Here is a 26,869-nt window from a genome sequence, read left to right on the forward strand (position 1 = left end):
CGGTCACTTCTTAGTGCCTTAATTTTCTTGTTGAGTTGGTTCTCAACCTCATTTTCATAGAGAATAAATTTCTCTATGGCCTCACTTTTGCATTTTAGCAAATACACATAGCAATATTTGGTGCTATCATCTATGAAGGTAATAAAATATTTATTATTCCCTCTAGATACCGTTGATTTTAAATCACACACATCTGTATGAATCAAATCAATGGGTTCACTATTTCTTTCAACACTTTGGAAAGATGATCTAGTCAGTTTAGCCTCTACACAAGTTTCACACTTTTGTTTTGAATCAATTTGGAATTTTGGTAAGTGTTCCATGTTAATTAACTTTCGCAAAGTATCATAATTAACATGTCCTAGTCTACCATGCCATAAATTGGAAGACTCAATCATGTAGGTGGAAGTAGAAGCTTCATTCATTTTCTTGATCAAAGTCATTACATTCATTTTGATCATCCCACCCGATACATAGTCCTTACCCACAAACATTCCATTCTTGGATAAAACAAGCTTATCAGACTCTATCACTATGCGTAACTCATGAGAGTTCAACATTGCACCAGAAATCAGGTTCTTGCGGATCTCCGGAACATACATGACATTGTTTAGAGTCAACTCCTTTCCAGAGGTCATCTTCAGAATCACCTTTCCTTTCCCCTTGATGGCGAAGGTTGCAGAGTTCCCCATGTACAGAATCTCCCCATCCTCAGATGGTTCGAGGGTAGAGAACATCTTCTTGTCAGCACAGACATGTTTGGTGGCTCCAGTGTCCATCCACCATTCCTTGGGGTTTGAATCCACCATGTTCATCTCAGATATCATGCAACAGAGGTTCATGTCTGCAACATCCTGAGTGACTGCTTCAATCAGGTTTGCCTCATTCCTTTTATTCCTCTTTGGTTTGTGGCAGTCAACAGACTTGTGACCAGTCTCTTCACAGTTGTAGCACTTGCCTTCAAACCTTGGCCTTTTAGAGATGCCTCATTTTGGCCCCAGCTTGGACCCTTGATACTTGCCTTTCTTGTTTTTGGAACCTTGACCATGTTCCATCAGGTTTGCCTTGGAAGAGACGCCATTGATCCATGCTTTCTTTTCGGATCCTCGGTTGTCTTTCTCAATGCGAAGCCTAACCTCTAGATCTTCCATGGTCATTTCCTTTCGCTTGTGCTTCAAATAATTCTTGAAGTCCTTCCAAGCAGGTGGTAACTTTTCAATAGCACATGCTACTTGAAAACTTTCACCTAGTTGCATTCCTTCAGCGTGAATCTCATGCAGGATTAGCTGAATCTCAGAGAATTGACTCATCACAGTTTTGGAGTCCACCATTTTATAATCAATGAAGCGGCCCAGGATAAACTTCTTGGCGCCGGCATCCTCGGTTTTATATTTTTTCTCCAAGGATTCCCATAGCTCCTTTGTCGTTCCCATGCTAATGTATACATTGTACAATGAGTCGGCTAAACCATTTGATAGGAGCACTTTGTGCGACGTTTTTAACATGTTTTTACCTCAATTTGTACTTTGCTTAGCCCTTATTGTTGTACTATTGAGTCATTGAGTCGTAGTAAGAGTCTTGAGCGGTATTGGATGCATTTTTGTGCTTACATGAGTTAAAACGCATAATTGGTTTAGAGTCCTAGTTTGACTAGGAATCCTTGTTAGGTTTTGAAACTAATTATCTCTTACTTATGATTTTATTTTCTTATTTTCAGATTGGATTAAAGAGATAATTAAAGAAAAAAAGATGGAGCCAAGTCATGCAACAATTAAATAGAAGATGATCATTAAAGGCATAAAACATGACATGTTTTAGGGATTAAAGCATGACATGTTTTAGGGAATAAAACTTTCCATGTTTTATGGATTAAAGCATGGCATGTTTTAGGGAATAAAACTTTCCATGTTTTAGGGAATAAAACTTTCCATGTTTTAGGGATTAAAGCATGGCATGTTTATAGGAAGAAATAAGCAATTTCAAACCCTCCATCTTTCCTCTATATATACATGGCTTCACCTCTCAAATAGGATCACTTCTCATTAGCATTCAAGAGCCAAAACTCTACTAAAACACCACCATAAATTTCCCTCACAAATTAGCCAAGCCATCCACCCCAAAACTATCATCATCTCCACCGAGTTTCACTATTGAAGACACACCTCCAAGGTTCCTACAACGTGTGATTCTCGCAACTCATCTCCATGGCTTCGTCTATTTGTGTTAATCTACAATTCTTTGTCTATGAAGATTGTAAGTTGTTATTTATGTGGAAATATTGGTTTTGTATTTGTTTTAGAATTTTCAAATTGTATTTGATATTTTTTTTGAGACTATGCCGAATCTATGTTCTTATAATTAATGAGTTTGTATTTCTATTGTTGTGTTCTAATCATCTTTCTCATACTTTTAGATAATTTTCAGATATGTGCATATGAATTTAGTGGTTGGATGCAATCCCTAAGATTGTGTTTGAGTGTTAGATTCATTAACCATATTAACACAAATGGAATCATGCCCTAAGTAGGTTCGGTTTGTGTTGATTAAAAGTGGTAAAAATTCTGGAAATTTGCATGTGAAACCATGGTGGGTGACGCCACACATGAAACATGTCTCCAACAAAGATTTGGTGCTTAAATGTAATCTTGTTTGATTTCTACTCTAAGTGTTATTGAATTCGATTGCATGCAAATTTAGATTAGGCCCTAATTCAATCTAATTGTTAATTGAAATCTTGCATGATTAGATGATCCCCTAAGGCTCTAATTGTATTGGTGTCTAAAAAGTATGTAATTGGTCGAATTAGAATGCATGATAGGTTCGAACTTGTAATTATGTGGTGTAATGGTAAATTTGGTTTAAGTTTGTTAAAGAGAAGTCGATCATGTAAATAATAATTTAGGTTTTATTTTAGTAGTTAATAATCAATCTCAAACCCCCCATTATTTGTTAACACTAAAAGTTTAGAGTTCCCTTCAATTCCCCGGAAAAAACGATCCATGCTTATTCTATACTAACGATGATGTTTTACAGGGTTTATTATAGACGTTTTAACAAAACGTTCTATCACCATTCATGATATAATTTCTACAAAAGTAGTCAGAATTATTCCATGCATTCACAACAGCAATCTTTGCTTGATCGCCATGGTCATCTTCCTTGAACTCAGGAGCATTCTCCGTCAAAAATCTTGCCAGATTCAGAGTGGTCAGATAAAACATCATCTTTTGTTGCCACCTCTTGAAATACAAACCGTTGAACTTCTCAGGTTTTTTCCCATGGGATACTCAGACAGGTACAACGGGAGCAGTAGGCACACTTGGCACCAAAGGTCCCTTGCCATTTCCAGAATTTTCTTCGTTAGTCATTTTTAGAAACTGAAACACACACACACAAGGTGTAAGTTTACATGAAAAATTGTAGATAAATATCGAATACAAATTATATAAGCAATATCAAAGGTAAACGTTTTAAAATTGTTACAAAACAGTGATATATTGCATATATAATTTAATAAGCTGAATTATAAATAATTATAAATCAGAAACAAAGAACACGAAAAGAAATTCAACCAAAATACTGAACGATTGATGATGGAAGAACTAGTCGAGACGTGTGTGATACCACACTGTCCTTAAGAAGTTTACGCCTCCTCTACCGGTGCAAGGATGCTTGGCACTTGTCTCCCATGATATAACGACTAAACGATTCTAGGAAGTTGCACTACTAACTAGAACCTTCAACGAACTCGAAATGTACCTCTTTCTATCACTAGATAAAAGCTAAGAATTTCGAGAGGTGGGAGAGGATTGTGTTTCGAATGGGATCATATAACAATGAAAGGATGGTGGCTATTTATACTGTGAGGATTTGTAATCAACAATTAATAAGATGGCTGTTATAGAAATCAAAAGATCATAACATACATGAGTTACATATGTTACAAATATTGATTTCAATTCTGTTATAATTCTCCATAACACACAATAACTCAGTTGTTACAAAAGAAGAATTTGAACAGTCAAGAGAATTTGAAAAGTCAAAACCGAATTTTCGGAAATGCAAAAAGAATCTGCGTTCCGACCCTCAATTCGGTATTGCATTCGTGTCCGCAGGTCGCACGGGCATACACGAGTTTCTCTTGTGACCTAGGATTTGCACCCCCCCCTGCGCGTGCGCGAGAGGGTATAAGGGGGCTTACACACTTTACAATCCATACACAATGGATTCTATATAAAGTCTTTTCAACACTTCTCTTTTCCAATGTGGGACATACATTTCCCTCATTCTAAGTAGCTATCTTTGAGTGACAATTTCTTATTCACCCACAAACCAAATTACACAAACAAACATATGATCTTGTAGCCCTCATTATGGAGAACTCAAATCTATGTTCATCTTTGATTAATTATAAGTTTAACTTAATTTAATTAATCAATTAAAATTTGGTTTTAAATGGTTTTTCCAACCATTTTCCAACAGTTATTGACAACGCGTCGACTGTTGCTAATGTTGTTCTAATAATAGAATAGTGTTTCTTTTGTCTATTTTACATTTCATTAGCTTAGTTTGGTAGTTATGTTACGTAAGGCTCAGTTTGGTAATCTAAATTTTGGTGAAAGATTTGACACTAAAGGAGGTGTACGTGCGCTTGACTATATATATATAAGGCTCTTTAGCCGCGGATGTCCCGATTCCGGCAACGGCGCGGCAGACCAGTACAGCTATACTACCCACCTCTTGGCAATACTGTTTGTGCAGGCCTGAGCTCTATCTGCGACCCATGGTGGTCGAAATCTATAAAAATAAAGTTTCTGGACAGATGTCGGCGATTCCGGCCGCCGTGGGTCGCTAATGGAGCTTTGACCGGCACAGACGGGACCGCCGAGAGGTGTGGAGTGCGGCTGTGGTGGTCCCCCCCCATTGTTGCAGCCTACTGTCGCCAGAATCGGCGAATCCGTATTTTACGTAAGGTATGGACGTCCGTATCTGAAAATTCTTATATATATAAGTACATAATTTTACGTGCTTCTCATTTTCCTATAATTTTGACAGGAAATATGGAGTGGTGGCAATGGCAGGCCATCGTGTTTCAAAAAAGAAAGGCGTTGCAACCTTGTGGCTCCATCGTCTTATGTTTTCTGAGAATGAGGCTTCAAAAGTACGTAGTCGAATAGAAGCCGAAAATGCTAATAAGGCACGTCCTCGTGACTTCTCTGTGCCCGAGATATATAAGAAGTTTGACTATCGACTAGAGTTGATTACTATAACCAATGGTCGAGAGGTAAAGGTGCCAGTTCATTTACGTTGGAGCTCAAACAAAGGATCAAAAGAGGGCTCAAAAAAATTGTTGGAAGAAATGCTGTCAAAGTTAAGAATATACTAGAAGGATCATGTGAGGAAAGATCATAATATACCGGAAGGATCATATGAGGAATCAACTTGCTGGACAACAATCTCGTTCATACGATCAGACTGATCATAAAATTCATACTCAAACCACTGTTGAAATTCATTAGAGTTGATTACTATATCCAATGCTCAACCACCTTAGTTGGAAGGGCCCTCTAGATATATATAGGTTAATCTATTTCTCAAAAAAGAAAGAAATATATAGATATAGATAAACCTAAATTAATTAGGAATGTAGAATTTAGTTGGTATATATATCTCGTGCTTATTAATGCAACAATTGATCTAAAGCACGAGCACATATGGAGAAGCCCATCCATGAATATCTTCCCTTCGATGTATTCACCACAATACTTGCAAATCTATCTGTCAAATCTTTGTTGCGACTGAGAGTTGTATGCAAGTCGTGGAGCACCCTAGTTTCAAGTCATCAATTTGTCAAAAACGTATTTATCAAAAGTTACCACCAGTCCTTCAAGACTGATCATGAATCGTTTTGACTCGGTTATCCATTTAATATTCGACCATCTTCATGATTCCATAGTAATCTGTGAATGTTCAATCGATTTCCGGATCGAAAAATCTGGAGTCTTGTGTCATGGGACTCATTGGTTCTTGTGACGGTTTGGTATGTGTAAAAGAATGTCGCCGTGGTATGTTCATCCTCTGGAATCCAAGTACAAGAGACTACAAAATAATACCTGGTTCCTTTGTAGTAGAAGGGGAAATACATGGAGTACTTCGACGGAAGTATGGATTTGGTTATGACTGCAATGGTGACGACTACAAGGTGGTAACATTGAGTTGTGAAGAAAACACTGTTAAAAAAAAGGTTCAGTAGTTATATGACAATGATGTACTCATTACGAACAAACTCTTGGAGGAGGATACGGGATACACCAGTTGGTTACGTGTTTATCGACCAGACTGTAGCTTTTGTAAGTGGAGCTCTACATTGGGTGGTGGATCGAGAAGCAGATGATATGAGGGTAATCATATCTCTTGATTTAGCAAGTAAGACATACATAGAAGTGCCGCAACCTGATTATGAGAATTTTTCTTATCTTGCGGAAGTGGGGGCTTCAAGAGGGTGCTTATGCTTACTGGCTTACGACAACTTCGACTATTGTGATATTTGGGTGATGAACAAATACGGGGTGGGAGAGTCTTGGATCAAATCGATCAGAATTTCATATTGGCTTGGAGATGAGCGTAATTATTTGGGGCACTTAAAACCGCTGACATGGTTTATTGAGAACGGGGAAATTGTATTGAGTATAGGTGGGAATCTGGCTTCCTACAATGCAAACAGAAACTCAGTCAGGTAGCTTTCGGGAACTATAGATGATCTTCATATGCATCACCCCCCTGAATACTTCTTTTATATGGAGAGCCTAGTGTCGCCCAATGCTTACGGTAAAGACAATGAGATTCGGCATCTCAGTATATCAATATTGCACAAGTGAGAGATGCAAAGTTGACCTAGAGAAGACCGCTTCACTTGGCAGAAAACGGATGATTCATTTGGGAATATTTCCAATACAGGACGGCCAGATATTTTAAGCAACTATTGTTGTTTTTGTTTTTAAGTTACGGATGAACACGAGTATATTTAACTTCGAACAGAATTGATGTCTCCATTTTTCGTTACTTTTTGTATGCCAAGGAGCTACCTGATTTTTGTATAAAATATTAAGATAGCAATCCAATAGTTTACCCAACACAAGGCCTAGCAGGGGTGTAAATGTGTAATCCGTTATCACGATATAATCCATCATCACGACTGGATGATGATATCTGACATAGAAAAAGAAACAGTCAAATCACAGTCAGGAAAGGGATGCCGGACTTCTCGCTCATATTAGTTCAGAGACTAAACACAAAATATTGTAATCAACCTGGTCTAACTCTGTCTGCAACTAACTAACTGACATTAAAAAGTTCCACCAAATTGAGTTAAACTTCTCCTGTCCAACTGGGCTCTATCCTTGACTTGTAAATCTATTATCATGAATAAGCAGGATTTTTCCGAAACGCTTGCCACTCTCCATGAGCCGGTGTGCCTCGGCTGCTTCAGAGAATCGAAATCATAATAAATTAGTAAAAAGTCATTACTTATTTTTCAATTATAAAAAAATTAAGTTTGGAGGGTGGAAAATAATAAGTAAATTTTGAATAAAATTAGAAAATATTCTATTTTAAATATTTTCCGGACAGTTTTACTCTTTCATCTTCATCTTCATCATATTTTTCATTATTCTTCTAATTTCGGCCATAATTTTGTTGTCCGAAAAGATCTCTCTCCCTTCTTTTATTTGATACCCTACCCACTTTGAACCGATCATTGTACAAGGTGTAGTAGCCCTCGCAAGGAGTTACCGTCGTCCATGGTGGTGTTCCAAGCAATTCCGGTGAAACTGGAGCTTAAGGCTCCCTAATTCTTGTTATTCTTTTTATTATTAGCATATTCATACTAACGTTCTTTGAATTTTAACATAATTTTGCTCATTTAGACATTTTCTCTCGGTATGTCACACCTACTGTCACACTCGTTGTCACACTACCTATCACACTAATTGTCGTACATTCTGTCATACCCGTTGTCACACCCGCTGTCACATTACCTATTACACCCCTTGTCACACTACATGTCACATTACCTGTCACACCCGCTGTTACACCCTATGTCACACTACTTGTCACACTCGTTGTCACACTACATGTCACAACTCATATCACACTACCTAGCACACTGTCACACCCCATGTCACAACCCTTGTCACACTACCTATCACAGTTGCAGTCACAACCTCCATCACACCCAATGTCACACTATCTATTACACTGTTTTATGTGATATTATGTTGTGAGAAGAAGAAGAAGAAACTGTTATGAGAACCCGAAAACTGCTTTGGGCACCCTTCACCACCATTTTCTCCAATTTAGGCATTTTCAACGAGCCCTGCTTTAACAACAGCCCTTCTCCTGCCGTCAATCTCCTCTATGCATCGACATCCTCTCTCAGTTCGTTATCATCACCATCTTCTCTGATTTAGGTTCCTCCTAGCGAGCCTTACATCAATAACAATACAGTCGTCGTCCTCCTCTCCACAGCGTTGTGGCCTCCAGATTGCCTCCATCTAACTTGAAACTTGATCTGATATCCTTTTCGGGGAGTCCTGCATTAGCAACAACTCCTTTTCAGTCGACAAAGCCGCGCGACGAGGACAACCTTGGTTATGGATCTGCGTCGCCGTCGCTGGCTTGGGATAAACAGCTATCGTCGCCCTCCGATTCATCTCCCTCCAGACTGGCTTTGGATCGTTGTCGTCATTGCCGAGGTCTGGATTGTTTTTTTTAGGGAGAGATATAAAATGGTAGTGACATCGTGTAATTTTAACCAACTTCCTGAGCAACGGTTTAAGCATTTTTCAAAATAACTTTTTTCTAATTTTTAAAATTTTGGTGATTATTTTCTAATTTTATGTATCAAATGTGACTTTTTTATGAAAACCACTATGTTTTACTATGGTATTATTCAAATATATTTATTTCATGTACTAATTTATTTATAGTAAATGAGAGTTGTTAAAATTTAAAAAAAATTAGTGAAGTTGATAACGCTAAAAGAAAATAGGGTCTTCAATTATAGTAGTGGAAATGGAGATGTTATCATCGCCTAATTAAATTTTGCCACGTTTTCCTTTTCGGATATAAAAAGCTGACTACGTTGGACTCCCCCATATTCAAATTGCCGTACTGACACTCCTCTCCTCCACATTCATCGGACTCATCTCCGACTCTCCTCCTCCCTCCATGCCAACCCCAAATCCCTTCCCTCTTTCCCAAAATGCCCTCTCCCTTTCTCTATAATCCCACCTCTGCCCCTCCTCCCAACCCCGCCGAGTCCTCCTCCTCCTCTTCCTCCGAACCCCCAAACGACGCCGTTCCCGCCTCCTCTTCTCGCTGCTCGGAGATGTGGCACTACCTCTGGATCCCCTTCCTGATTTCTCTCTCCAAGGAGCTCACCGCCGCCAAGGCCCAGTCCGCTCCGCCGATCCTGCTCCCGAGTCAACTCGACACCTCCGACTCGTCCCCGCAGAGGTGCTCGGCGCCGGACCCCAAGCTCAACTACCGCCCGGTCATCGGAATCCTCAGCCACCCCGGCGACGGCGCCTCCGGTCGGCTCAGTAATGTTACCGGTACTTCGTACATCGCCGCCTCCTACGTCAAGTTCGTTGAGTCCGCCGGCGCTCGTGTTATTCCGCTCATCTATACCGAGCCGTCTGATGTTCTCTTTCAGGTGATCACTCATTTGATTCGCTTTGTTGTTATTATTCAATTGATTTGGTCAAAGTTCATGATTGAAGTGTGTGGCTATGATTGTCTGTGTTAAGTTGTTAATGCTCTAATCAAAGTTCATAATTGAAGTTTATGTAGCTATCGTTGTGATTGGTGTGAGCTAATGATGATTAAGGAATCTATTCTCTGTTGTTTTAGCTCAGCTTTTTGGTTATAAGCACAAACTCGGATGTATGCATTCATTGTTCACTTGTTAATGCTCTTATCTAGTTAAACAAATCAACTTTTCAGTTCATGTATGTAATTTATATTTTACTTTCCCAGGCTCAGATTTACCATTTAACCAGGTTTTAAGTTTAACATTTTGTTTCAATTTGTATTATATTGGTATTGCACTTTGGCTACCATATACTTAGGGTGAGGTATAATTTAAATATTAGTGGTTTGGTCATGTGCTTACTATATATATTTGCACTGCAGAAGCTTAATCTGGTCAATGGCGTACTTTTCACTGGAGGTTGGGCTAAAAAGGGTCGGTACTATGAAGTTGCCGAGAAGATTTTTAAGGTACTCTACACTTTTGCAATGCATTTATCGTGTGGTACTGTAACTGAAAACATAGAGTTGTCGCTCTCGGGGTATACCAGTAAAACCATATTGTTATAATTTCTGGGACAGCTTTTGTTGCTCTGTGAATTCTGTATTTTTTATATGAAATGTCAGTGCTAAACATCTTGAATATCCAAATGCACTTGTAGTGGCGCATTTAGTTCAGCATAATCCCTGCTAGTATTTCCATTCGAGGTACCAGTAGAAAATGTACTAACTTAGGTCATCACAGCAGAAGGATCATGATGCTTGAAATGCATTGACATGAGATTTAGCTTAGTATTGTGTAACTATATAAAATTTTCACCATCAAATGTAATTTTGGTGTACTCATCATACACTGGGAAATAAGAAATTTTGATCTATGCAGGTTAGACCAGAAAGAAGACTGGGGCTTAGAAGTGAATGATAGAATAGACATGGGGTGGTAATAATTTGAGAATATCTTGAAACCATGGCTGCATGGCATTGTTGTCATGGTCAGCTGACGCTAAAATTTATAAGGCTTCCCTTTGCGAAGTTTCCTAAAAGATAGTTTCACTGCTTCATTCTGTATGTTCATTTTTGCAACAGGAGTGTGTATCTAATTCTCTGAGTTATTCTCTTATATACTGTTGTGTGCAGTTTATTTTAGAAAAGAATGATGCTGGTGACCATTTTCCATTATATGCCATCTGCTTGGGATTTGAACTTCTAACAATGATTATCAGCAAGGTAAATCCATCCTCCTCATTATTCATTGTATTCCAACAGCATTCAGTCTCCTATCATTCGAATTACAATTTTTTTTTGGCCTTTTCTAGTACGATATTTGGCTACTAAATGATTTCCAGTGGTGCTGGAATTTCCAACTATCAGATCAAAGAATTTTAATGATTCAATTGATGGATGAAGTAAACTCTTTCCTGCATGTGTTCTATTTCTTCTGCCTCTTGAGACTTTAAAAAACAAAACACCCTTTTCCCTGAGTTAAAGAAGTTGAATGTACGATCATTGTCAGTCTGAATCATTTCAGGGCAGTCAGATATAGTTTTAGTATGAACTTTTGAAAGTCATATCTCTTGATCATTTTAGTGTCTTTTTTTAAATTGTCTCAGTGTTATGCAATACCAATTTCTTTCTTCATAACAGAACACGAAAATTCTGGAGTCATTCAGTGCTGCAGATATGGCATCAACTTTACAATTTACTGAGAATACAAATATTGAGGGAACTGTGTTTCAAAGGTATATACCTTGTAACATTAATTTTCTAGTCGGGATTACATGTATGTGACCCCTAAAGTAAACTCATTGATCTGCAGATTTCCACCTGATTTGCTTAGGAAGTTGAGTACAGATTGTATTGTCATGCAAAACCACCATGTGAGTTTATAATAAACTTTATTACTGTGCCTATCTTATTTAATCTCCTGGAAATAAATTATCTGGTTAAATCTTAGCATTGTTTATCTCATTTTTTTTAAATGCAACCCAGTATTTGTTTATCTTTGGTACCGAAAGGCAACCCACTTCAAAACATTATCATTAACCTTTCTGTCTGTTTGTTCTTCTAAATTATGAATTAATTTTAGACTCTGTGAAAGTTTGGATTGTTTCATGATGAAGCTGAGATGTGGCGTATCATTTGACGAAGCTTGATGAAGATAAATTGATTTTTCACATTGCTGAATGCTGTTGAGACTTGAGACACTGATTTTTTGTTGCTTCGTGACATGCATTTTTGTTTTGGTGCTGCTTATTATTTATGTGATTATGGTTACAAAGCAAAAAAAAAGGGGGTTTTCTAAATAACACCAGTTTATGCAGACATGTTTTTTTCACTTTTTTGTCATGTCTGCTGGTCCAAACCATGCATTTTGTGTTTGGTGCTTCTTTAATCTATATGATTTTGAGTACTGTTATGAAGTACAAAGCAGAATTTGGTGTTTCACACTAACCCAGTTTATGTTCAACGCAACAGTATGGTATCTCACCAGAGAGGTTGCTAGAGAACAAAGATTTGTCAAGTTTCTTTAAGATCTTGACAACCAGTACTGACGAAGATGATAAGGTAGTGCATCTTGGTACTTGTTTCCCAAAATAAATTGCAAACTTTCCTTTTTCCCTTGAAGAATTCTAATTCTTGTAATACTAATACCAGGTCTATGTCTCCACAGTACATGCATACCATTATCCAGTGACTGCCTTCCAATGGCATCCGGAGGTAATACTATACTGATGTTAAGTCTTTTGATTATATGTGTTATTATTGTGAATATTATTTTAAGTCAGTCGTAGCAGCACACAACAAATCACTGATTACAAGGGGAATCATCTTGAGGTTCTTATTTTGTGTAGTGTTTGATTATATTTATAACACAGGATATATATTGTGGAATTTAACACGAGAACATTTTTCTTTCCCACTTCAAACAATTGCAACATGGCCAGATTTTAACTCAAATAAATAACTCCGTAGAGCAAGTTATCAAATGAAAACCTGCAGATTAAGGAAATAATAGTAGATTAAGAAAATGTGTCATAGTCTATGTATCCTTCCCCTTCGTTCTTGTCTCATACATTTTAGTATTTACATGTCAAAGCTTTTCCAATGCCTCTATCTATGTCATATATGATGCAGAAAAATGCTTTTGAATGGGGGGTACCAACGATTCCGCACTCAGAAGATGCAGTTCAAGTGACCCAGCACATCGCAAACTTTTTGGTCAGGTTAGGCCTTCTGTTGTATATTCCGTACCTTATCCTTTAGGTGAATTACTATGTTAAGCCCCTATATATTGAGTACAACTCTCTTTATGAAGTAAGAGGTCATGCAACAAGTATCTGTTAATACATTATTTAAAGGTATCGAAAGACAGATTACACCTGAAACTGTAAAGCTTCACACAGGATTCCAAACACAAATTAATTCTTGTAACCTACTAAACAACAGTTGCCAAGTTTATCCAACCAGACTGATAGAAAAGCCAAAACTTATTAGACTTCATTTCTGATGCAGCGAGGCAAGGAAGTCATTAAATAGGCCACCCATTCAGGATGTTCTTGACAATCTCATCTACAATTACAGTCCAACATTTTGTGGGAAGGCAGGGTAAGCCAGAAGTGCCGTTGAAACTCATATTACCTGCTTTGTTTGAGTTTATCGACTTACAACTTCCATACATTTTCTGATTGTAGGAAGGGATACGATGAAGTGTACCTCTTTCAACCACCTTCACTCGCACATTTGTAAATCAAATCGTAGATGGAAATATGTAATAATGTACAATAAAATGAAGAAAAAAAAACATGTAATTTGCGCTCCAAACATTTGTGTATTTATAAGGCAGTAAAACCTCTCATTCATCGAAAACGATTACACTCGGAACATAACTGCACTTTAATTCAATGGGGTTCGGTGACTAGTCATTGGCTAGCACTTCATATATTTGAAAATATTTCTCATATGCATGACAATGCGTCATAGTCATCAAGAAAATCTTTCCCACCCGGTCTAATGTTCTTGCCCAAAATCACAAACATCCCTAGCACAAAACATGAGCATGAATTAGACACGGTGGAACATTATAAGCCAATAATCTATGGAGGAACAATGATCAATGTGTATCTTAAAACACTCAATTTTGCATCAGACAATAGATCAGTAGAGCAAGTTAAATCAATCCTTGACTATGGAGATGTTGCAATATCATCAAAAGATTTTCAAGGTCGCACAACCCGCACGTGCCAAAGGAGAAGTGTATAAATAGCGCAGTGCGCCTCCATGGAAAGGGATGGCGGGAAAAGAAGCGAGCTTTGGGAGGGAAAATTGTGAGCGAACAACATCTCCAGCTTCCGGTTTTTTATTACTTTTTATTTTATTTTTTCATTCTTAGATTTCAAGAGAGAATCAGAAACCCCCAAATCCGTGAGAGATGGCCCAAATCGAAACCCAGGGAATACTCCAGGACATCCAAACCCTCGTCTCCGATCAGCTTCAAGTGGTACCCACCCCTCATTCCCTCTCTATTTCTACTCCTTTTTTCTAATCCTTATCTTAATTCTTCACTGTAATTTCAGCATGACCCGTTGAATTTTCTGTACGAATCAAGCTTCGCTGTGCTTGATTTTGTGTTTTTGCTCGTGAAACTTCAAGGGTTTTGGTCAATTTATCCTTGTCTGGATTAAATGCTTTGATTTCTAGGTTAAAGGTTGTTGCATTTGTCTTGTGTTTGCTATATAAACTTCCTCTTAGCAATTTCAGAGAGTTTTTGTTTTAATTTTTTTGTACTGTTTTCATTGTCAGTTGGGTAATTGCTGAAATTAGTCAACGAAAAATTAGAATCTTAAACATATTGAAGATGTAGTCTAAAGTAGGTTAGTTTGGATGTTGATGTGTTGTAGGTATCTTACAAGTGGCTGAGTCGGAACTACTTGGTGTCGTCCAACGATGCAAAGAGGTATGGACTGTCTACAAAGCTTTTGGAATTTGATTTCGAGTTCATGAGTGATTGAAAGGTGGTGTGTACAGGTTGCTCCAGGAGTTTGTGGAGAGCCATGGGAATGGTTTGGAAGTGGTTTATACGTTGTCGGGCCAGTTGAAGAACAATCCTGTGAGCTACCATGTCAGGCTTGTTTCGGGGCCTCAACTTGCAGGTAAGGATTGTTGTCTTTTGAACTAACACGGGCCCTTCCTGAGTTGTTATTGAATATGTTGAGGGAGAGACCAATGGTTGAGGATTAGATTTCAAAGTAGAATGATTTATGCATTTCTGAGGAGTCTAGAGGTGCACACATAGGCTTAGGCACGTGTACATGCTTAAGTTTTGACTTGACCTCTTCTGGAAATCCTTTGCTTCTTTCAGTTGTACTGTTATCATTGCTCTTATCCCTTGAAATGTTTCATATATATGTACCAATGATATTTTACATCAATTGTTTTACTGAAACCTACTCAATTATTAAAGCCTTTTCGTTTAATGGATGTTGTTATTTCATTTGCAGAGGCAAAGGAAGAATTTGATGGAAATTGCTCCGTTGGGGTTTACAGTGTGCAACCATGCATTCCAAAGGACCCAGCCACAATGTGGAATGCAGAATTTGTACAAGCAGAGGAGCTCCATACACAGGCTCCAACTGTTGAAAATTGCTTGAGAGATAACAGGTAATTGTTTTCCTTCACTGCCATATAAAGTCTACAGTAATTTTGCCTCCAAAACCTTAAAATAAGAGAAAATAAGAGAAGAAACTATATATATAATTGTGAAAATCCAAAAGTTTTTCTTCAAACATACTAATTTGGATTGTTGGAATATACTGTATTACTATATTCTCATGTGTGACCTTTATTGTGCTTTCATATTTGGTAAATATCAATGCATGCCTTTTCTTCTCACATTTATCAGATTCAGGATATTATCTTACAATAATTTTTTGCTTTTAAGTGCTTTGGCTTCTATATTTTACAAACATGTAAAGTAAGGTCTTATACGTTGCGATCTGCATTTCTAGCTTTTTTAGCTGGGTCATAATTGCTCCATTCTTGCTTGAAATTAGTATTTCTGAGGCTAAATCTTTTGGATTTTCACAACTATAAAATATATTATCTTCTCTTATTTTAACGTTTCGGAGGACTCAATCTCTCTATTATGCTCACTATCATACTTAATCTCTTAATTATACTCAATATCTCTTTATTGTATTTATGCTCTTGCTTGGAATCAGTAGTATATAAAAAAATACGTCCCTATACCACTATACATGTGATAACTATTTCCTGTGGATGCAGGTTCTGTGGCATTCTCAATTCCTTCGTTATGCGCAATGTTGAGGGAACACCAACAAGCACTACAGGTCCACAACCCAACTCCAAATTAGCTGCAGAGCCATCAAAAATTAATTTGCCTCATCAAGGTAGTGTGATTCCCAAACAGCCACAGAATAAAGGACAACAATCTAGTCCGAATGTTGTGCAAACTGCCAATGTGGTTAAAGATGTCAAAAGTGAAAGCAATGGCATAGAAGTTGCTCATCAGCCTAAAAAACCTCCCGCAGGCAAAGAAAAAGTTGCTCCTCTTCCTGCTAACAAAAAGAAGGTCCAGAATGATAAAAGCTCTTCTGCTTCTGGAGGCTCTTTGGCAAATATGTGGGGTCGTGCATCTGTGAAGTCAAAATCACTTTCTACAGCTGAAAATAGTAATATGATTCCTACACATGCTGGTAGGTTTTCATTCTTTTACGTCTTTAGCATTGACAGAACCATTTTGGAAGAAGTTCTCTCTCTCTGTCTCTCTCTCTCTCACACACATACACACAGTTTGTCCATGGGTCATAATCTGTAGGATTGACCAACTTACGTCGTTATATCTTTACTTCTTCAGGAGATAGTGCAGAGGCTCAGATTTGTGTGAGAGAAGTAGAACCCGGTGCCATCAGTGATGATGATGATCAGGACGTTAATTTTAGGAGAGCTTCCAGTTCTGAAGCCACTAGGAAACGGAGGGTCATCTTTGATTTCTCAGATGAAGATGAATGTGAAGATGCAATCAATTTAGCATCACCAGAGTATGCAAAAGAAAATTCATGTCAAGAGGCCAATGAGAGTGGCAAAACATTGGTTCCACATAAAACCAATTTGAACTTTGACGAGCAGTCAGAAGATAAGCCAGAGGTCAAGGAAGAGATATCAGTTGGTGGAGAATCTGACCAAACTTGCAGAGAAGATACTACGATTTTCAGCAAAAAAAAGAATTCCGGAATTATCCTGACAGAGAAAATAGAAAAAGTTGTTCCTGAAAACGATGTGAAAAAAATCGATAAGCTGACTACTGCTGCTAAGACACAGAGAGATGCTGACATTATCCTAACCGAGAAAAAACGAAATTCTGTTCCTGAAAATGATGCGAACAAAACGGATAAACCAACCAACGGAGCATCAAGATCCCCTCAAAGAAGAAAAATTTTGAAGACGCAAATTGATGAACGTGGAAGAGAAGGTATTTCCTGCTTTCTATACCTCTCTTTTTAAAAGAGTCTGCTGGTAAAGTGTCAGTTTGCCGGTATTAATTAATAGTGATGGACTCAATAGTAACTGCTCCCATCCGATCTGTTTTATATACATTCCCAGAGCTATATCTAATATACTGCTAGTTCTGATTTCTTTTCTTACTGCAACTGTTTAATTTCAATATATCATATGTAATTTATGAAACTGAAATCTGTTAAAAATATGTATTAGCAAGATGAGCTACGTATCCTATATTTTTAATGTAGTTTGTTAGAAGAAATCACATATGTCCATACAAATTTTAATATTTCATTTGTTATTTCTACAGTAACTGAGGTAATATGGGAGGGAAAGGAGACAGAAGAAAAGAAAGCTGACAGCCTCACAACAGCAAAAGCTGACAGCAGTACAACAAAGAAAGCTGATAATACAGTTAAAACTGTCTCAAACAGGTTTATTTATATCCTGCTATTATCATTTTCATTCTATCAATTCAGTTCTTGATCTAAGAAAATTGCAGCAAAATGCACAGGGATTCAGGTTATATGTCCTCCCATTGCAAAATTTTATTGATATTAAATGGAATGAGGCGTGGGGCTGATCTCCCAGCTAGGCTGGGTTTTTAAAGATAATTGCAGCAAAATATGATTTGTGTTTTTTTTTTCCCGTTTTTACTTTATGTGCCTCTTAATATTGTGCAAATATGAATCCTCATCACTTGATTAAGCATTAAGCCAAGTGATGTCACATCAGATTTAACTATTCCAATTCTGCAATTGTGGGATGAAACCAATGTGGTGAATATCATTGGCACAATTTAGTGAATTTACTGAGGTATTGAACTGATAAAGTATTGAATTTTTGTGCTACCCACAACAGACTTGGACAGACATAGTTCAGGAGCTTATCAATATCAGTCTAGCCTTTGTGTACTTGTGGTAGTGTTGAACGTAACTGAGGCATATGTCTGGTTTAGTTGATGCATTGTAATTTTTCCTGGAAGCTTCATTTGATTTTTTCTTGCTTAATTCTTATCTTAGGCGTGTTGACTGAACTTTAGTTTAATCAATCCAGGTCTCCTGCAGTTCCTAAGCCAGTGGCAAACACTGGTCCGAAAAATCAAACTACCAAAGCAGGAGGCAAGAAAGTAGTAAACAAGGATCCGAAGCAAGGAAATATTCTTTCATTCTTCAAAAAGGTCTAAGGTGGTTTTTACAAATACCCTTGCAGGAGAACTTTCTGATTTAAATGTTTCTTACAAAATCAAGGTTCCTTAGGGGAATGAAGGTTCTTGAGTTGCTTAAATCATTGCTTTGCCTCAAGTCTGGAGGAGAGTGGCAGAAGTTGGGAACAGGCTACAATGGTAGTACACTGCTCTTACATCTGTTATTTTCAGATGATGGAGACTGGAGAGTTTTTGCTTTTCTTCTCTGCTGTTAGTTCAAGTCTGTAAATGTTGGATATAACGGTTACATCGTCTCTGGTTACTTGTATTGTGTTACTTTCTTAGATTTGTGCCCTTGATTATTTAACGTTTGTGTTAATACAGTGCATATCCAGCTCCACTTAGATAGCATAATTCCTTTGAAGGGTTAGCCCCCACGTAGTACTTGAGCTGGACATATCCGTTAAACACAGCATCAAACTCAAACGGTGTTGAGCTCAAAGGATTCGTCAAGATTCATAATCACCTAGCATAGTGCCTTTGATGGTCTAAGTCGGAAGGCTTTGTACATTTTTTTTTTCGGTAGCAAATTCAACCATCAATTGTTATCTAATTCGTAGTGCCTTTGTATTCTGTTAGAAGCTTGAGATAGGAACCAATACCCAAAATCTGGGATTCTCCTTATATTCATTAGAAAGGCGTCCGAGACTGGGTACCCAAGTTTTGTAAACTAGCCGTTTATAATTGAATTTGATGGAAGCTCATATAAAAGAAAATCAGGGGTGCTATTCTTTAGATCGCTTCCTCTTCCGCTAGGCAAAGAGCTGAAACCTGATCTCAAGAATCATTGGAGCTCTACTCCTCTCATGTTAGCATCTTGTGTCAAGTAAATTAAACAATGGCAAACATGATGGTAGCAATCCTTTTATGCAAAAGTGATATGGGAATTCAGTTTTATATTATGAATGTTCTGATAGTGTATTTCGTTTAGCGACACTACGTTTATGAGTTTAATCTCCCATGTCTTCTGCTGGTTACCAATTACCAAGTGTTTTAGTGAAGATCGTACCAAACACATTTTTATTCTAATTTCATTAACAAAATATGGCTATAAACGTAACTATTCAAACATAGTTAGAAGACGTTTTTATATGTAATTGCACTTTATCGGTCAAAAGCGGTAAATTGCGTTAAATGACCAAATTTTTTTTCTCTCTCTTCTCCTTCTCGACTTCTACTTCTGAGCATCAGAGATAGCACCAGAAACATATGCCATTCTAAACACAGATCCAAGCAAATAAATAAATACAACCCAGATTGCATATCGCCCTCCCCGATTGTATTTCTTCTCCTTGTCTTTCTGTCTCCACCTTTGTCATCAGTAACATATCCCCAACAACCCATCACCGAGGTTAGAATCTCTTCTCTTCCGAATTGCCGAGGTGTTATATTGCTCTAGGTGGTCGGGGTTTGATGTGATTCGAGGTTATACCATGGATTCTTCTAGAGAAGCACGTTTCAGCAAAATTCCAACAAAGCGATCATCAGTGGCGTCCCACATTCCATTGGAGGTAATCACTGAAATACTTGCCAAACTTCCTGTGAAATCCTTGTTGAAATTTCGAGCTGTTTGCATGTCATGGTGCTCCTTAATCTCATCTAGGCAATTTGTCAGAAAACATCTCTCAAGAAATATTACTAGTACTCCCAAAAGGCTAATCCATTTGAGAAGTAACGACTTGACGTTTTACTCTCTACATGATTCAGTCCTAGTCGAGGAAAGTTCATCAATCGAGTTCCCGCTGACTCAAAACTACAACTTATACTGTGGCATTAATAAGATGCTACCCGTACTACCCAGTTCTGCCGTTATGAATCTTATGATCATGGGTTATTGTGATGGTTTGCTATGTGTAAAAGCTTATACTAGCTGTACGAGTCTGATCTTTCTCTGGAATCCAAGTATTAGAGACTCCAAACTATTGCCTTATACTCTCGGAGTAATTCAGAATTATCATAACATTACTTGCTGCGGATTTGGTTATGACTTCAATAGAGACAACTACAAGGTGCTAATAGTGGTTCCTCCAGTAGTGTCTTCTAATAATAGCCGAGACTCAAGCTTTAAATCCATGATTTACACGTTAAGAACAAATTCTTGGAGAAGAATACAGGATTTCCCCTTTAATGATATATATTTTGAGGGGGCTGATATGTCTGCTACTCTTGTAAGTGGAGCTCTACATTGGATGGTGAGAAACAGAGAAGGAGGCATGGACTCATGGCAAATAATTTGTTTTGATTTGACCACAGAGACATACATGGAAGTGGTAAAACCTGATTATTATCGTGTCAATCAGTTTCCTGGAGTTGGAATAGGGGCCTCAAACACAGATTGTTTATGCTTTCTTGCTTACAACAGAGCTGGTCAAACTTATGAGTTTTGGGTGATGAAGGAATATGGGGTGAAAGAGTCTTGGACTTTATCAGCCAAAATCTCATACTTATATGGCTTGAGACCAGTGACATGGTTTACTGAAAATGGTGAAATTTTATTCATTCATATAGATGGGAAACTGACTATTTACAATGTAAACTACAATTCGGTTACGTATCTGCATCAAATACCTAATGGTTATTCAAGTACTCGTGGTGATGTCTACGTTGAGAGCTTAGTTTCACCCAATGCTTACAGTGACGACGGAGCCAACGATATTAGCTCTTTCAATATCCATGTAGGAGGAATGAGAAGAGTACTGCGGAATGCGTAGGCAAGATATCAAAGAACAAAGGTATTTGGTTTTATACATAATGTATATATGTTTGCCCTAACTCCCCTAAGCCCAAGATTATTGCTTTCAAATTTTATCTTTCTTTTGGTTCGATATTGGATTATGATTTAATAATTGGGTTGATCCCTCAACATAAGTTTATACAAAACTTGCTCGTGGATCTCATTAGTTTTCTCAATATCTTCCTTAATTATATTTTTAACTAAAAAAGGATAAGAAGCAGGGAACTGTATCGTTTTCGACCTAGCTACCTGCAATTGTTTTTTGACCTCGACTTTGCTTTGGTTCCCAAATTTCGATCAAGTAGACAAGTAGTAGCTTAGAATTAACATCTGCTATCTCCTTAGCTCTATTCTAGACTCTTCGAGAACAATTTTTGTTGTATGTGTGTTTGTTGTATTTCTTTGTACGTAAGTTGCAAAAACCTCAACAAAATAAAGTCTCAAGTTCTTTGTTATGTTTCAGGTTGATTATACAAAGTCAAATGACTATTAGATGTAGAACTATCGGATTCTTAGAACTTTAATAAGTGTAAAACGCTGCTGTAGTACACCATAGAATTTTCCCAAAATTGACACTATATAACTAAAAGTGAAGTAAATCTTATAGGGATACATAAAATGTTGCTCCAACCATGCATACTCAGATATATGCCATGGCATACTAACCATTAATCTTTAGCATAAAGGATGAGTGGTTTAAAAAAGAAAGATAAGCTCACATAATATAAGATGAGTGATTCATGATGCACAGCAATTGCTCGTGCAGTTTCGTTTCCATCGAGTTGGATACAGATCCCGAAAGAGTAGCTCATGCACTTGTGTGAAAGTTTGTAAAAGAAGCAAGGTCTCCATGGCTCAAGAAATTAATTTAACAATATTGTACTTTGAGGAGCCATACAGTTCGTTTTAGATTTTTTTTTTTTACAATATAATGCTTTTCATCAAACCGTATATGCAAACCCTTTAAATCTGGTGTGCAGTCGGTGTATGTATACATACACTGATGTGTGGTATAGATTGGATGTCATAACATGCACATGGGATGTGTGATAATATTCGTAGGTTAGAATTTTCCTTAAATTAACGGTAATAATAATTGTTTATTTTGGGTATTTATATTTTTCATACTCATAAACTCCCGGAAATTCGACAATATGTCAGATATTTTGACTATAGTGAGGGGCTGTCATACATGTCCTGATGTCCACTCCAAAAAAGTGGATGAAAAAATAATGATTTCCCAAAAGTCCCAACCCCCAAAATGATCGATGAAGAACGTGACACCCAGAAAAGAAATTAGCCAGCAAAGAAAAATAATTAATTCCAGTTAATTTGTTAGATATATAATTGAGCAATGATTAATTGATTATAAAGCCATCCAAAAATAAAAGCCCCTCTCTTTCTCTCTCTCTCCCTCTCTCCACCGCGATACCCGGAGCGACTCTCTCACCGGAGCTCGGGTCGGGTCGGGTCCTTTTGACTTTGAGTCTTCACGGAGCTGAAGCTGAAAAAGCTGCTGTCTTTGACTCCAAGTCGGTTCGTCTCGCCACAAAATGGGCTGCGCCGGATCGTCTCAGAGCAAAGAAGACGGTGAGTTCAGTCTCTCTCTCCGTTTTGATTTCCGTTTCTGTTTCGCTGCGTAGGATTTATGGTAAAAATTTGAGCTTGACTGAGGTCGGATGAGTCAAAGTGATGAGGGTCTAGGTGTGTTGTTGCTTTGTGGAATTGGTTAAGGGTTTTGCTGATTGATTTGGTTTTGGGGAAACTGTGAGGTGAGGTAATGGCAATGCTTTGAAATTGAAGCAGAGTGTTGTGGAATTGGAGCTAAATGTGTTGTTAAATCATCAGCCTGGGTTGCTGAATATGGTAGTTCTTTTTTAGAGTTGTTATCTTTATGATCTAAACATCGATGCGTGTGATCGATGTTGAAGATCATAAGATGAGTTTGTGAGTTTTATTGTGGAAACTGGAAAGAGTGTGATGTGTGCTTGCTGTTGTGAAAGAGTACTGGATTGGCTCAGCCCTTGTGGCTGGAAAAGATTAAGGCACTATATTAACTCTGTAGTTAGCTCACGGCATTGCGTGTGATTCTCTAAATTATGACTTACCTATAAGCCTAGTTCTTCGCAATGCATTGGTTTTATTCTTGGATGGGGGTTCTGTAGTTATTCTAGGTAAGTGGTTGTTATGCACCAGATAATGCATGTAGAGATTTGAAAGGAAAAAAGGTAATGTTTCACTGAACTTTGATGAAAGATTTGTTTTCACAAGCTTGTTCTTATGATAAGTAAACCCTTCATTATTTATCCCCGAAAGAGTTGTTATAAAAATTGAGTTTAAAGAGGCACTGGTTATTTTTAGAGCAGTAACTACAACTTTCAAATAAAACAGGAGCTTTGAAAAAGATACGGAAGCCTAAACCTTGGAAGCATCCCCAGCCACTAACAAAGACTCAGCTCTTGCAGTTGCGTGAAGAGTTTTGGGACACGGCTCCTCACTATGGTGGCAGGAAAGGTAATATTTTTTATGAGTCTATATAAGTATTGACAGAGATTTTCCTTTGTAATTTGGACAAGGTAGATAATTAATTAGTCGGTGTTTTATATATTTACTTTGTTGACGTCATAAAGTTTGTCTATACAGAAATCTCTTCCATAATTGTAAAAATAATATAAAATCCAAAGTTGGCAAACGAAGCTAAGGTATAACAGAATATGTTTATATATTGAATTGCAGCCAATGGAAAGCAGAGATATTTCAATGCAGAATTTTTATTTTTCTCTGAAACCAACATATAGCTTTTCTTTAGACAACCATTATGAAAGATATTAGTTCTGATTACTCAGCTTGATTATATAGAATATACATCTTTTGAGAAGAGCAAATATATTCTCAGCTCAGATGAAGATTGACTCAAATAGACTGTTTTTGCCTATTCAAAAGTGCCTTTCCTAGTATTCTGGTTGCCTCAAGCTATATTGAGTTGCTGGTTTGGAATGGTTTCCTTTGAGTTTCTTGAGTTCAACTTATAGTATCCAGTACTAAGTTGGAGCACTCTTAGTTTTCAGTCCAATTGAATTAATGAATAAATTTAAGGTGTGTGATAATTCGGTTTGAAGCTGCAAACTCTATGTCTTCTTTCCTTGCACTTGCAATTCAAGGGATTGTCATTTGTTGGCTCTAAAAGTATTTGTCATTTTGAGAGAGGAATATGAGGTGTGGGGGTTAAGATACCTAATGATGGAATTAGGAACCAGAGGACAAGAAAGGAGAATCTTATTGAATGGTTCAATTATGTGTAATGTAGGTTGGACTGTACATATGTACACACGACTCAGTTGATTAAGTAGATAGATTGAAAAAATAGTGATGAAATGGTACTATAATATGGGTGGAAGAAGTATATTTGAACTAAAGTTTGGAGATTCTATGATTGATCCATCGAATTATGTGGCACTAGTCTGTACCTTTGAATGAAATATGTTAGTCACATACATGCTTTTTCTTCATTTCCTTTCAAGTGTTATTAGTGTACGGTAGCTGATAGGTAGGTTAAATGAATCCAAATGAGAGGTAGAAATTTGAGATACCCAATGGTAGGGTAGGGAATAAAGATGATACCATGATGTGATGAATAGCAGCTATTGGTTGCACCTCCATATGGCATTCATCGTTCAGACTGAATACTGCAAATTCATTGGAAGGTCAAAAGTGTTTAGGTTGCATGGGAAAGACATAATAGCTTATTGTTATTACATAGTAATACAATTATAACAGTTTCAATTTTAAAGTAATTTGCTAATTATGATCAGATGAAATGGGAATGGTTCTTGTCTAAGTACTAAATGGTTCTTAGTTGAGTAGGGATGGTGAGCATTCACCACATTATTAATGGAACAATTGAAAAGTGTTGAAAACATCAGTAATGGTTCGCCCAAGTCTTTTCAAATTTTGCCTATATTTTTATGTGGTTTTTCAACACTGTAATAAAAGTTAATTAAAGGATCACTCCAACATATTACTGTTCAGAATCCTAAAAGCAGCAGACAAGTGGTTCTCATGATCATGCTCTTGGTTGAATTTTTATTGCTAATGAGCCTATTTTTTTTGAAATTATTCATTTGTGTGAAATTTAAATTTCACTTATCTTTGTCAACAGAGATCTGGGATGCTCTTCGAGCTGCTGCTGAGGCAGATATCAGTCTAGCACAAGCTATTGTTGACAGTGCTGGGGTAATTGTACAGAGTGCTGATTTGACAATTTGCTATGATGAAAGAGGTACTTTATAATATGCATTGTTCCTCTTTTCTTATACCAAAGCCATAATGTTCATAGCTGCTAGATTTTAGTGGTGTTCAAGGGTTCTAATTTGTGATGTCTAGAATTTTGGTTCTGTATTCTGTTGTCTGTTTGGTATGACCGCATGAGCTATCTCATGTGTCTTAGATCTAGAAGTACTCAAGCCCTTGTCTTAAGTCTGCCTTGATAGGGGTTACTGTGGTGTCTTGGACTCTTGGTATGTGCGCGTTGTAAAAGAATTTACATTCTATAATCAGTGGTCACTTTGCCTCATTTTTGTTCCCTCATATTTAAATTCCTATTGGTGTACTTCTTGCAGGTGCAAAATACGAACTGCCCAAGTATGTTTTGAGTGAGCCAACCAACTTGATTCGAGAGAATTAACATGAGCTGATGATATGGAAAAATTTGTTCACAAGATTGAATGTAAATCATATGTACATTATACTCATTCTGTTCCGTATGTTTAACAGAGTAGGCAACTCCAGTCTGTTTGATCGTCTTAGTTTGCTGTAAGTTTCTTTGGTTAGTTGGACATGATTGCAACTGTTTGGATGTATCACTATCTCACTGTCCTACTCACTGCTAAGAAGAAGGTTATGTCATTGCCTTGCAATCTTTTTATTCAAAGTTCTTTTACTGCTTGAAATTGGCAAAAAACAAGTTCTAATATCACAATTCCCTATGAAGAGCTGTAGAAGCGCTTGTAGAGAAGAGAAGTGCAGGCAATATCGTGGTACAAAAATTCCACTGGGTCTGCTTCTTTTACTGCTTCAAACTGGTACATCAAGTTCCGTTTACAACTTACAAAAGGGTAAATTCTTTTAGGGTAAATTCTTTCTATGACACTTGATATTTAGCTACTTGGACAATTTGGTACCTGATGTATGAAAACGGACAATTTGGTACTTAAAATTCTTAAATTTAGGTCATTTGGTACTTATGTCAATTTTGATCATATTTTCAGAGTTATTTCCGTCATCTTATCTCTACTTTACTTCATTTTTTCATAATACCTTCAAATTGCCTCTAAATTATCACCAAAAATTGATAACTCATCCACTTAGTATCTGTGATGATTTACATATATAATTTTTCATAATGTAGCTACCAATCTAAATTAATTTTAATTATAAGTAATTTAAAAAATATATTTTGATAAAAAATTACAATTGCATAAAGACAATTTATTTCTTTTGCAAAAAATAATTAGGATACAATAAGTATATTAAGAAAAAAAATTATTTTTGATATGTGCGAAGTAAATGTTAAGTGGAGTAGATATATCAATTTAATTATC

At 37.2% G+C, this 26,869-nt stretch overlaps 5 protein-coding genes across 6 annotated transcripts; all 5 read left to right on the forward strand.

Moving 5' to 3' along the window:
* The first annotated feature begins 6,010 nt into the window (after positions 1-6,010).
* Positions 6,011-7,850, forward strand: LOC126787033 (F-box/kelch-repeat protein At3g06240-like). The gene is made up of 3 exons (XM_050512971.1): positions 6,011-6,244; positions 6,339-6,736; positions 7,766-7,850. The coding sequence occupies exons 1-3, from the start codon at positions 6,011-6,013 to the stop codon at positions 7,848-7,850; spliced, it is 717 nt and encodes a 238-aa protein (XP_050368928.1).
* A 1,327-nt stretch (positions 7,851-9,177) lies between these two features.
* Positions 9,178-13,729, forward strand: LOC126789076 (gamma-glutamyl hydrolase 2-like). Its single transcript, XM_050515136.1, has 10 exons — positions 9,178-9,715; positions 10,195-10,281; positions 10,948-11,037; positions 11,455-11,549; positions 11,627-11,687; positions 12,286-12,375; positions 12,466-12,528; positions 12,946-13,034; positions 13,324-13,416; positions 13,503-13,729. Exons 1-10 carry the CDS (start codon positions 9,263-9,265, stop codon positions 13,555-13,557), a joined length of 1,176 nt encoding a protein of 391 aa, XP_050371093.1. The 5' UTR covers positions 9,178-9,262; the 3' UTR covers positions 13,558-13,729.
* A 433-nt stretch (positions 13,730-14,162) lies between these two features.
* On the forward strand, positions 14,163-18,819 carry LOC126789071 (uncharacterized). 2 transcript variants are annotated; one of them, XM_050515130.1, is made up of 8 exons: positions 14,163-14,308; positions 14,709-14,764; positions 14,836-14,960; positions 15,309-15,468; positions 16,093-16,523; positions 16,685-17,299; positions 17,639-17,762; positions 18,385-18,819. In XM_050515130.1, exons 1-8 carry the CDS (start codon positions 14,240-14,242, stop codon positions 18,512-18,514), a joined length of 1,710 nt encoding a protein of 569 aa, XP_050371087.1. In that variant the 5' UTR covers positions 14,163-14,239; the 3' UTR covers positions 18,515-18,819. The 2 variants fall into 2 exon arrangements, with proteins under 2 accessions (XP_050371087.1, XP_050371088.1); XM_050515131.1 differs by having other exon boundaries at positions 16,093-16,499.
* A 1,149-nt stretch (positions 18,820-19,968) lies between these two features.
* Positions 19,969-21,246, forward strand: LOC126787034 (F-box/kelch-repeat protein At3g06240-like). Its single transcript, XM_050512972.1, has one exon. It carries the CDS (start codon positions 19,969-19,971, stop codon positions 21,244-21,246), a length of 1,278 nt encoding a protein of 425 aa, XP_050368929.1.
* Positions 21,247-22,633: 1,387 nt separating this feature from the next.
* Positions 22,634-26,125, forward strand: LOC126789086 (uncharacterized). Its single transcript, XM_050515145.1, has 4 exons — positions 22,634-22,859; positions 23,661-23,783; positions 25,429-25,548; positions 25,889-26,125. Exons 1-4 carry the CDS (start codon positions 22,823-22,825, stop codon positions 25,951-25,953), a joined length of 345 nt encoding a protein of 114 aa, XP_050371102.1. The 5' UTR covers positions 22,634-22,822; the 3' UTR covers positions 25,954-26,125.
* Positions 26,126-26,869: the final 744 nt, after the last annotated feature.

The sequence above is a fragment of the Argentina anserina genome, chromosome 3 (genome assembly GCF_933775445.1).
Source record: "Argentina anserina chromosome 3, drPotAnse1.1, whole genome shotgun sequence".
NCBI classification, from domain to species: Eukaryota; Viridiplantae; Streptophyta; class Magnoliopsida; order Rosales; family Rosaceae; genus Argentina; species Argentina anserina.